The sequence below is a fragment of the Branchiostoma belcheri genome, unplaced genomic scaffold (assembly GCF_001625305.1).
Source record: "Branchiostoma belcheri isolate BF01 breed outbred unplaced genomic scaffold, Haploidv18h27 scaffold33, whole genome shotgun sequence".
NCBI classification, from domain to species: domain Eukaryota; kingdom Metazoa; phylum Chordata; class Leptocardii; order Amphioxiformes; family Branchiostomatidae; genus Branchiostoma; species Branchiostoma belcheri.
The window spans coordinates 57454-70280 of record NW_017803943.1 but is presented as its reverse complement, the minus strand read 5'-3'; the positions used below and the strand labels follow the sequence as shown (position 1 = coordinate 70280).

At 43.9% G+C, this 12827-nt stretch overlaps 2 protein-coding genes across 2 annotated transcripts in view; both read right to left on the bottom strand.

The window, feature by feature from the left end:
• Positions 1-453: 453 nt before the first annotated feature.
• Positions 454-9623, bottom strand: LOC109475113 (gamma-glutamyltranspeptidase 1-like). Its single transcript, XM_019775650.1, has 12 exons — positions 9379-9623; positions 8155-8252; positions 7065-7187; positions 6484-6672; positions 6079-6228; positions 4806-4942; positions 4015-4094; positions 3306-3413; positions 2547-2656; positions 1919-2049; positions 1162-1284; positions 454-594 (listed from the first exon to the last, which is right to left on the bottom strand). The coding sequence occupies exons 1-12, from the start codon at positions 9600-9602 to the stop codon at positions 454-456; spliced, it is 1614 nt and encodes a 537-aa protein (XP_019631209.1). The 5' UTR covers positions 9603-9623.
• Positions 9624-11941: 2318 nt separating this feature from the next.
• LOC109475257 (caspase-8-like) overlaps positions 11942-12827 on the bottom strand; it is a 3203-nt gene continuing 2317 nt past the window's right edge. Inside the window, exon 4 of the mRNA XM_019775857.1 lies at positions 11942-12789. Coding sequence (XP_019631416.1) covers positions 12194-12789 — 596 coding nt within the window. The 3' untranslated portion in view covers positions 11942-12193. The remainder of the gene's footprint in view (positions 12790-12827) is intronic.

Sequence of the window (12827 nt, the reverse complement as noted above, 5' to 3'; positions counted from 1 at the left end):
CAAGTGCATTTGGCTCGTGTAGGGCGTGAATATGCAATAAAGTTCATTGTCATTGTCATCATGTTGCAAGTTTATAGTAAGGGGGATTTAGACTGCTGTCACCATATATGTAAATGTGCTTAAGTTAGAATTAACAGCGAAAACCACCATATGCGAAGGTAAACATTACACACTTGCTATGCAAATGTTACCTTCTAGTTTAGCTAACATCTGTGTCCATAATATCACCAGGGTCCATAATATGGCCACCTTGAGAAGTAGTGTGCTTAAAGGTATTTTTACTGCAACATACTTTTGGTATGCACTCCTTCACACCTCAAATGTACATACCTTAAGGGTATGTTGCAGTAAAAATATCTTTAAGCACACTATTTCTCAAGGTGGCGATATTATGGACCCAGGTGATATTATGGACACAGATGTTATAGGTAAATCCGCTGTGAACAGTCCTCATCAGAACCCCACAGGAAATCCTCCCTTCAGCGAGTCACAGGCGGCGCTGATGACGTCACCATTCCTGGCCACGCCGTTGACAATGGCGGAGCCTGCCACGTTAGTCACGTGGTTCTTCTGACGTAGACCCTCCAGAACGGCCTAGTCGTGAGTGTGGAAACACAACAACTGTCATTTACAATAATGGAAGAGATAAATGAATATAGAATAAAAACAAAACCCCTGCTTGGAGTGTGTGGTAATTGCTATTATGGCTCACGCCAAAAGCAGTTACTCAAGCAACTGGATATGGTTTGGGAAACGGACAGAAGTTTCAGGTAGGATCCGCTAGCTTTCAGGTAGGTAGTGGATGCTACCTGAAACGTCTGACCGTTTCCAAAATCATATCCAGCTTGAGTAACTGCTTTTGGCGTACCTTATTACCGGGATGTCTAACCTTCACTGACGTGTTAGGGCTCACCTCTGGTTGGAACATGTCGGAAACACAGACACACACAGACAGACACACCAAAAACAATACCTCCACATCATGGAGGTAATGAAACCCTGGAGTGTGTTGTATGTTGTTATGTCTCACCTCTGGTTGAAACACGCACACACACAGACAGACAGACACACAGAAACACCAAAAACAATACCTTCATTTTTCATGGAGGTAATGGAAATAAAATCTCTGCTTGTAGTGTGTGGCACGCTGTTATGGCTCACCTCTGGTTGGAACGGCCTGCTTCTTTCCGTGTCGACGCGGTCGGGTAGCAGCTGGTGATGCAGTCGGGGCTTCTCAACGGCAGGCCCGAGGTCAAGCCCGAACCACAGGTGCTGCATCAGGACCTGGGACATCAATGAGAAGAAGAAAGAAAAGAAGAAAAACTTTATTGCACGACAGTTGTAATCTCCAAGCAGATCCAAGCACATCAAATTGGCCAGTCTGTAACCATTACCCACCGAATGGGGAAATAGTTACAGACTCGCCAATTTGATACCCCACCAAAAGATCTGCTTGGAGATTACGACAATTCTACAAGGTACAGCGACTACTGATCAAAGTGCAAAAATAAAAGGGTATATAGAATGAAAATTAAAATCTTAATTACTAAACATCTAGAGATAATACTGTATACAATCAAGTACGGCTAATTATCAGTGCAGAAACAATGGAAACAAGAATGGGGCTCCCGGGAATCGAACCAGTGCCGAACCCGAGCAGCCAGCTTCCGAGACCAACGCACTAATAACCACTAGGCCAAAAGGTTCAGATATACAGCCGAACCATCCCAAGACGGTAACTATAGGGGGACTGGTGCAATCTGGTCTTGATAGTCACTATTGATAGGATTATGAGCGAAATCCTACAGTTTTGGTTTAGTTGAACTACGAAGCGATTTGTGGAATCAAAATTATTTGACTCTGAGTTTCGAAGAGTTTGACTGGACGGGGTACTAGTATTTGATGACGTTTGCCTTACGTAAGCCGTTGCCGTGGTGATCTTTGTTCCCCCGGACGCACCCGTCACCAGTCTGACGTCACCGTTCCCATCAACCACCACGGTGGGGTTCATGGACGACATGGGACGTTTGCCGGGTCGGATGAAGTTTGCTGAAAGAAAAAAAATTGAACGATGATACTTTATAGTGAAGCGTTTTGGCAATACACGAATAGGATTCAATAATTATAATAAGACGGTGTGTCACTGAAGATTTTGAAAAACACAGGTTTTGTTAGAATTGATGTTGGTCGAAAAAGAAGACCGTTCAGACCTTTCTGCGTTTCATTTATACTAAATGTGCATCATGGCATTTTGCATTCCATGCAAGAGAGCGCGCGTTAGTCAAAATTTCTGCTGCCATTTGTATTCATTTTCATAACATTTCTAGATATAAAGATATTCAAAATCAACTTGAATCGTGATATGTCCATCATGTTTCAAAATCTGTATATTTGTTGTGGTTTTCTGGAAACTAGAACACAAAGTGTCGTAGCAAGCCAAATCCAAAGCAAAGCCACGTCTAATTCCGTGGATCAAAAGAAAGAAAAATGAAAACCTATCTATTCTACATAGTATTACACACATTATAGACCACTGACGTACGCACCCGGAGAAGGGGGGACTCCGAAGGAGTTGGTGAGATTGGGCGAGGAGAAGTCGTCCATCAAGTTGTTGAGAATCACCCCAGTCGATGCGGACCGTAACTTGGAGCCGAAACTGTTAGATGATGCGTGAGAGGTTGAAAAATATGTGATGAGACACGCCGCACACGCGTCAAACATTTAATGTGCTACTTTAAGTTTTGTGAACTAAATCTATCATGTCCATGTTCTTTTTATAGTTTTATGTGTTCAAATTGGGGTAACCTGCGGTCATTGGAACAGAACGCGTGTTCCATTTTGGTTATTGGAACAGAACGCGTGTTCCATTTTGGTCATTGGAACAGAACACGTGTTCCATTTTGGTCATTGGAACAGAACACGTGTTCCATTTGAAAAGCGGGTAGTTTATCGGATATTAATGACATGGTTTATGGAGTAAATTGAGCCTTCTAATTGGTCGACAGCTCCTGACTATATGATAATGTGCGTTAAGGACTAACTTCAAAACACAAAGCTTCAAAACAAAGGTCCACTGCCATCTCCTGACATAACTACATTATACTCACTTAAGTACCTCTAGCTCTATGCCTAGAAGTGACCAAGAATAATTGGCCTTGCATTGAGCGACACTGTTAAAAAAAACTACAGTTTGACGGTGCTGGTTGAACGTTACTTAAGTAAACCAGACTCAGTAGAGAATAACGATGAATGTACGTTAAGGTTATGGTGCTGGTTGAACGTTAAGGAAATTAAACCAGACTTACAACAGGTTAACGGTGCTGGTTACCGACACTGCGTCTCCGTTCGGCGCTAGAACAGACACGTGTGACGTACCGCCGTCCTCAGGTAGGACAAACGACGGGCCGTAATACCTGGAAGGAAGGAAACACGACACACCTTAACTCGTACGTGTGTTACACAATCTCTCCCTGTCAGGGGCCAATTGGGTTAGTCTCCACCAGACAGCCAGATAGTCCTTTGCAGGCTGAATAATAAGTGGAAATTGGCCTAAAAATGGAGATAGCAGGTCATAGAAGGGCCCGTTTGCCTGTACTGGTGCTTCTATGGCCGGCTAACTCCCCTGGCCAATTATATCCCATTTTAGGCCAATTTCTATTTATTCAGCCCTGCACATTAGTCTGGTGAGACTACAATGCGAATATGTTACCATACACATCTAACTGCGGAGAAATATCCCTAATACCAAAACTGCCAATAGGAGGTCAGAATTCCTTATCACTAAGAACATCAGTCCAGCAGGAGCTCACGGTGTTCTGTCGCTATGGCAACAGTCATCACAGCCTCCAACTTTATGGTAACAGGCAGTTCTCAGTCTCACAATGATAAGTGCAAGTTATCTTTTTTTGTACATACATACATATTAAATGGATGAACAGGATTAAGAGGTGTTGCCTATCAAGGTTTTATGTCTGTTAAAGCGTGATGTGATCGGGCTACATGATAATTACCCACCTGTAGTCGTGCGTCGTGCTGTCGGTGATTCTCAGACGGAGAGATTCCGCATAATCGTCTGACGTCATGTTTCTGATCAGCTGTTCGTCAGAAAACAATGAAAATCAGGCTCGCTGAGTCAGTTCATAAGGTTGAGGCCCCAGTCACACTAAAACGCTCTACGCGGTTTTGATCCAGATTCTACCGAAGCCGGATTCTTGAAAGCGGCCCCATCTGAGCGTTCCAAATCGCATTGAAAGCGCCTCGATCCAAAACCACTTCGGGAGGTAGTTTCGAGCCAATGAATGTAGATTTGGCGAATCGTGATCGGGCAAAGTTTGAAAGGAACGTGTGGCACGTGGACCAGATGTGAGGAATGCGAGTTACCCGAATCGCGGTTCAGTCGGTTACGTGTGAACAAGGCCTAAGACGGCATTATCACGGAGACCAGGCTAAGTAAATACCCATTTTATATTATTCGCTTGTAGTTCATAGATCAAGTTTAACATTGATAAATATCTCTATAATCTTGAATAATACTGCAGACTCACGAAGTCTGAACTGAGTGGTACATGCACTTTCTGCAACCATCGTTGCAGTCATTTTAACATTGACAAACTCTGGCATTTAGAAAGGGATGTTATAAAAATACTTCAAATTGAACTAAATTTGTCAAATGAATATATTTATATCAGCTTCACAACATGGTCATTGTTCTAACATGAAGAAACACATCATGTACCTAGCTGTGAGGGAATATCACCGATATCCAAACCCTACAGGTCTTTGCTAGGTGTTCTGTATGTACCTACCTCAGCAATATCTACGAAGTTTGGATCTCCGAGTTCGCTCCTCTTGGCGTAAGCGAACTTGAATGCCTCTATAATCCTGTGGTACGTCAGGACCTGGTTATCAACACTGTCTACACTGGAGGGGCTGAACCGGTAACCTGTACGAAAAAGGGAAGACACTTCCTGTCATACCAAGGAGATTCTATTTAACATTGTGGTTAGGGTTTTACTACAAATAAACCATTCATTTATACAACATTTAACATTGCAGTGTGGTTGCCTTCTATCATGCTAACAATTATAAGGCCACACCAAGTAAATTTTATGGATGACGTCCTTTGGAGACCCTAAATCTAATGCGAGAGGGCGAAAAAAAAAACAAGAAGGGCCCTAAAAAACAAGATATAAGAAATATTGCACTGCTGACAGGACCGTCCTGTCTGTTAATAGTTCCAAAAACGGCACTGTTTTGGAGGTATTGACAGGATTTTTTTCAGTGTCATTTTTTTTGTTTTTTTTCATTTTTGTTTCCATTTTTTAACCAGGCACAGGCTTCCGGCGTTACTTGTTTCACATCAATCTGACGATTTGCGGCACTGTCGTGACTCTTTGGTCATATTTACAGAAAGCGGAATTTCTTGTTTTTTTTTCTAGGAACAGGCCAAAATCAATGCGCGAGCGGACGTCATCCATAAAATTTACTTAGTGTGGCCTAACCAACACAAATCCTACGTGTGCCATAAATAATTCTAAAATGGAGTCAATATCGTATTGTGTTAAATTGAAAATAGGGGAATCAAGAGCCTTAGTCTGAGATTCTGTCAATGGCCCTTGATATATTTCTCTATTGATGCAAACCTTCATTGCCATAATAGGTTTATTATGTAGTAAGAAATGACAATGGTTAGTACAATATTCCTCAATCAGTGACTGTTTTTGAAAGGTAGAAACACGTCCCTCCAAATTTTCGATGTCCACTGTACATCTTGATCACGGAGTGGCCTAGTCTCGTGACAACACGAGACTAGGTCGAGATTTGTGTGGAGCTTCTGGCCTCCTGCGCCTCCTTGCGAGACTAGGTCACTCCGTGATGAAGATGTACAGTGGACATCGCAAATTTGGAGGTACGTGTTTATACCTTTCAAAAACAGTCACTGATTGAGGAATATTCTAATTTTACGTGGCTAATGAACCTCTTCAAGGAAATGACAATGGTATTGTCCTTTGCGTCAATATGTGTTATTAAACAGGCTTGCTCTTGAGTGACATCAAAAGAATCTACAAGTTGTCCTACCGTCTAAGATGTTGAGGATGAGACTTAAGACGGGTCCGCTTGCTGGAGGAGGCGGCGACAAGACGGTCAGGCCTCCCGCCAGGGAGATGTTGAGAGGTGACGTCACTTCTACCCGGTAGTCCCGGAGGTCCTGTTCTGTGATGATTCCGCCTGTTAGGTGGAAAAATTTTGTGTCCAGGAAGTACATTTAACTTTGAATCTTTATTCAGAATTACTATTAGCCGTGGGCCCAAGCGCTTCTCTTTCTGGTATTCATTCACACACACACACACACACACACACACACACACACACACACACACACACACACACACACACACACACACATACACTCACAGACACACACTTTCTCTTGTACACTGACTTACAGAGTTCCACAATCTTGACTATATATTTACCACAAACCGCTCCAGGGTCTCTTGATATCGACCGTTTTCTCGTCTATCGCTGCGGCTAGAGCCCCTCCTATACAGACGCCCTCCTCTGCCAGCTGAATGGCCGGCTGGAACAGGTCTCTCCACGGCAGCTTCCCGTGTTTCTGGTGGGCGGTCCAGAACGCCCGGATTTCACCGGGTACAGCCACGGCGAGGCCCCCTACACGGGTATGAGAATAAACTTCAAGTCTTACACTGTGATGAAAGTTCATCTGTGTCGCATGTTTAAAGTTAAAACTTTGAACATTCCGTTTCACTGGACGCTGTAAGAATGTTGCACACCAAACAAGACTATTTCCTGAGAGAGGTAAAAGAGGTTATAGGCCCTTTTTACATAAGGGCCCATCATTTACTCAACCGCGACGGGGGCCGACATCGTCTACAACATAATTGTGACCCAGTATTGACGTCGCAGTCTACTGAGGAAGTCCAGAGTAACTGGTCGAAAGTTCTAATGCGGTCCTGGTAGATGAGTACAGACCCTAATCTTGTACAGTCACTTGCCAACATAATGGGATCATTCATGGATGTACACAAAAACGTAATACTAACCTAGTGTGGACAGTGTGAAGTTCCGTTGGTACATGTTCTCCGTGGCCGCGGCAGGCGCCATGTCTCTGGCGTTGATGGTTTCCGCCGTGCGGGTCACCCTGTCGTAGATCGTCATGAAGAGACCTATAATGATGATAATGATGATAATGATGATAATGATGATAATGATGATGATAATGATGATAATGATAATAATGATAATAATGATAATAATGATAATAATGATGATAATGATGATAATGATAATAATGATCATTATTATCATTATTATCATTATTATAATGATGATGATGATAATAATAATAACAAGGGAAATCGTAGATTTCAAACCTCCGGGTTTTTTTTTTCTATTGGTTTAGGTTATTTGTTTGTGTGTAGTATGAAAGTTATGTGCGTAATATGTTTGTATGCCGGTTTGATGGCTACTGACGGTTGGTTCGGTATGGACTGTTGATTAACGTGTCTCAGTCTGACAGCCTGCACCGTCACCCGCGCCATTACCCCCGCCGTCATCCCGCGCCGTCATTGCTGCGCCGTCACCCAAAATTTTTATCGGAACCAGACACCCCTCTGTTTGACCCCTTTTGAATGGTAAGACCCAAAACTGCAACCTCCCCATTCCTTAACAACATGGTAAATTCCATTTTCAGCATAACGGGGGTGTCCGGAGCACTTAAAAACCTTTTATTTCGACGCCCATAAACACATATGCAATTAAACAAAAACGTTCTGCACCATCTGCAGCCCAATAGCAATACGTATACCGAACAACAGACCAATCCGTCCAGCCGATCGCGAGAAACAGCTGCTGACAGAAATGTTTCGAACAATAGTAAAACCTCCTCGCGGAAGGATATCTCCTTCCCCGGAGGTAATAATAATGTTTTTATTGGCAAAACAGTACCCGTGCAGTCGCAGCCTCAATACGGCTGAATTGATGCAGGGTATCACATAATCATCAATACAAATCACAGCAATCAAATAACACACAAGATACACACATATCTGTTGCAAGGGTCTGTGCGGCTGCCATTCGGCACCACAAGGTGACCCCAATACAACTTTCCCGAACCGAAGTTAGGTACCCCACCTCCTCCGATCCCGGAACTGTGCGGGTTGGTCAGCCCGATGCACAGCAGGCTCGCGATGGCGGCGTCCACGGCAGAACCGCCTTTCTCAAGCATATCACTGAAACGTGAAAAAAATGATATGGTTATTGATGATGTTTATTGCAAATTATCATATAGCCAGGTGACGTTGACCAATCAGAAGGCTCCATTCCACATTCCTTATGACGCCGTAATGTCACAAATAGAGTCAAAATCGGGTATTTATTCATCCCAATCCATACATTAAACAACCCAAATAATCACCCGCAGAACAGGGCTCTAGTTCTAAAAAATCCAAAAATAACTTTAGTTGTGTTCCAATGACCTCGGCTGACTCCCATAAGAACACCTGTTCCCTGCCTGTGACCCAGATAGAAGACATAGAACGTGAACTCTACCCAGTGACCTCAGGTGACTCATGTTCTATGTTCTATTCAGCATGTGCATTGTATCACTTACTGCATCAGTTTGGATAGACTATCGTGTAAGCTACAAAATGTATATGATAATAGTGTTAATGTCCCGCCCTTTCTCGGTGAATATGGTGTGATAAAGCCTTGTCAGTTGCTATAACCACCTCATAAAGCCACCTCGTTCGCTGCGCTCACTTGGTGGCTTTATTCTGTGGTTATAGCAACTGACAAGGCTTTATCACACCATATTCACCGAGAAAGGGCGGGACATTAACCCTTAATTCATGCCCGAGGGCTAATTGCATACAGACATTAACAAGAAAAATGTGGTGATATAAGACTATTTGCTAACAACTTCTACGTGTACGTTATTCACTGGAAGGTGAAAAAATGACCTGAATGAATGCAGACAAGCATGGAATGCAGGGACTTGTACGTGTACTGATTCAACAAACTACTAGACTAGTACTACTATAGATCACTATACACTGTGAATACACCGCTGCCACCAGTGTTATATATACTGAAGGCTGCTGGAAGGATTCCACACTCGACCACGACTCGGGCAAGGGACACGTTGGTTCCTTGCCCTTAATATTGATGTCTTTATTGACACAAGTCCTACCCCCTACAACGGTCTACCTTCGATGACTAACGGGGGGGGGGGGTTGTGGTAAAATTTCCTAGAGCTTGAGAAGCTGGCCTATGTAGGCCCTGCAGCCTGGAAACAGTCTGGGATCCAGTCTACATGTAGTGTACGATTAGTGCATATCTTAATAGCTAAAAACTTACCTGCCAATCTCGGAGCACTTTCCGACGTCGGTGGCGACGGCCGCGTAGGAGTAGCGCCCGCCGCTGCCCACGGGCGGACCGTAGGGCTCGCATGGCGCCCCTACCCGGTCCGCCCGCCCAGACCTCCAGGTCAGTCCGACGCCCAGACCGACCCCGAGACCCACCACGATGACCACCACCGCAACCGCCGCCGCGATGGCTTGCACCCAGGCTTTCTTCGACATCTCTAGCTTCTCAAACCGCTACCGTACTGTCTTCAGCAGAATTGGCCAGAAGATCACCGAATCTCAAACTCGCAAAATGGTCAAGGGGCTCACTAGTTTGGCCTGACTAAAATCGCGCTCCGAGCGGCCGGTCCGCCCCACAGTTTTTGCCGCCCGTGACCTGCAAAACGACGGCCAATCTCTAAAAATCGCGAGTACTGGACGAGAGGACGCCGCGCCGACTGTACCGCTACGGATGAAAATGTTCCTTCCTCGGACGAGCTATGTTCCTGTCGGCTGGCTCAATCCGTCTTTACAAATTAAACCGTAATAACAAACAACATAATAAACGTGAACTCTTGCCACCTACGGACTGTACGCAGACGCTGTACTCCGTAAGATTATGGACACAGTTTCACACACACGTACGCAGGACTTTGACTCCTGTCACCCTTGCCCTTTCTTCATGGAGACGTTATTGACGTTTGACTCAAAGGAATCAGCCTCCACCAGGCCTTCCAAAGGGGTTACGAGTAGTAGTAGCCTGGGTGCCAGACCCAGAACCAGCTGGCTAGGCCCAGAGTTATCCAGCGGCCTGTAATATATGGAGGCACGTTGGCTCTGGAGCCGATGAATTGGGCACTGGAACAGTCTGGAGCCCAGGCTAGGGCAGTAGCTTTTGGTAAACATATGCATAGTGTGAATGATTGACCAGGAGTGTGGGCCCGCGGTAACCGCAACACGTTCCTTCGAAACTGCGCGGGCAATTGAAGCTCTGTGGTGCCGAAACTTCCATGACATGGCAAACCTTTCTCCCTATTTGGCTAAAGTTTCCTGTTTGTCAGGCCGATCGTAGTTAGTCTGGTGGAAACTTCATAGAAATACGGAACGAAAGGGATGTCTTAAGAAGAAAAAACAAGTTGAAAAGGGTTACATTTCTGCACACTCAAAGCATAGGTGCCTCCGGCCGCCTAAAGGTAGGTCACAGACTGTTATTTACCTCTTTATCAAAGTGTGGTACCGAGAACAAAGGCGTGTAAATATTAAGAGAGTAGAACCAGCAAACAGGACAACCACATTGATTGAACAAGGCGTGTTTTGTACACTTAAGGACGCTCGACGCCTCTTAAGACAAGTATTTGGTCATCTTGAAATGACATGCAGTGTCAATAGTGTCACTGTCCCGCCCCATATAAAGCACAGTCTTTATTATTTGTAGGTATGTCCTTATCATATTATTCTGTGGCCAAAGGATTATCCTATGAACGGATGAACAGTTTAGTAAAAGGCCAACCATTTTTAAGAAAAGCTCCATAGATTGAACGCAACACACTTGTTCTGGCGTCCATTTTTATTTGGTTCGAATAAAAAATCTAAAACTTTATTCCTATATACATCCTATAGAGTTATTCCAGAAATATTTTTACGCTAGTAACCATTATCCATTCAGATAAATTTATTTTCTAATCACTGATAAACATAAATCCTGTCACAAACATTTATGTCATCAATTTTATGCAACAATCAACTGAATATAGAATAATTGTACCCACATTTTACCTAATTTTGACGATTGGAATGAATAAATGATTCTAAAAGTAACTAACTTTAAAAGAGTAAATAAAGTATAAAAAAGTATAACCTTAAAACTTTGGTCCTCCGTGATCCAGGAAAGTCCAATATCCTACAGTATACATATCTACTAGTTTTATCAAAGAATGGAATGGAGAGGTTTTATCAAAGTAAAACACTTAACCATGAATCCATAAACTAGGTAACCCTGAGAACAATAGTGTCACTTTGGGCTCATTTAGGTGTTTTATATTAAACACTTTTTAAAGCTATGACCCATCCCTGAAGTCATGTGTCCAACTTTCACGTCCTTTTGTTGGCGCCGATAAAAAAATTCACCCCGTCTGTTAAAAAATGTATACTTAATGACAGTACAAAAATATTTTGGATATCAATAAAAATTTTTAAACGAACTTTTTTACTCCATGAAAATTTGCTTCTGCCCCCTCCCGCCTCCCCTCAAAAATACAAAGACGAACAAAAAATTTAAAATCACGACGATCCGTCCACCGATTTTGAGTCTCTTTTGAAAACCGCCCCTGAAAGTTCCTGAGCAAGCCGCTAGGGGGGCCAAATCTACGTCACTTCTTCCACAGCACAAAACCTAGCACGTCCAGATCACGAGATATCAAAACCGGAAGTTCCACTGCAGTACCATAACAAGCCGCCAGGGGGCCCAAAATCTAATCATTTCTATGTAAGCCTTCTCAAGTTATCGTGTTTACAGACACACACACCAACGCCTCTGAAAACATAACCTTCTTGGCAAAGGTAATGAATTGGTCCACAAATGATTGATTTATCAATACCAAACACACTGCAATTTTAAGACACTCCATGTATTTACATTCCATCTTAAATTTCTATCTGAATTTTAACGCATGGTGCCAGATTTAATTCCTACTGCACATCTGCAGCTACAGAATAAATGTGGCCATACACATAGTGATAGAAATCTGTGTCTCATCTCATTTACCTATGCCAAACACAAAGCCAAAAGAGAAACCAAAGCCATGTCGTCAATTTTAACCAAAAGTGGATCACTTTGCTTTGAAGATGACGTTTTTGCGCAAAGTGCTGTGGTTGGACGAGATCCATCCAAACTTGTCGTCGTTGATTTCGTTCATTTTGTCGCACACCATGGACATGATGGCGGACAGATCGTGAGTTGGGCCGAAATCTCTCAGCAGCTTTGCCAGATGTTTGACATAAGGAGCCCCGTCCCCATCCCGCCTGGCCACATAGCCCGGCACCGTGGCCAGACCCAGGAAGAAGTCGGCTTCGTGGCATATAAAGGGGACAGGTTTAGCGTCATAGTCGCCATCAAAGCTCTCCCTACGCTGAATTCTCTCCCCCTGACAAGCCTGGATAAAGAACAGCTTTGGTTTCCCTTTGAGAGACGGACATTTCATGGCATTGACGGGCTTAATGAGCTCACAGATATCTATGCCTACGTCATCGGAGGAGAAGACCTTTCCCATGGTGCCGTGCGACATGATGCAGCAGACGAAGCAGTCGTGGTTGGAGTGGTCGGCCTTTCCCTGGTCCTTCATGGCGGCCACCATCTTGGCGTGGTCAAGGTCGGTGAAGGTCACCACGGTGAATCCAAGGCCTTCGAAGACTTCTCGCAGGCGACCTGTATGAAGAGTAAACGTAAAAGACGTCAAGAAAGGT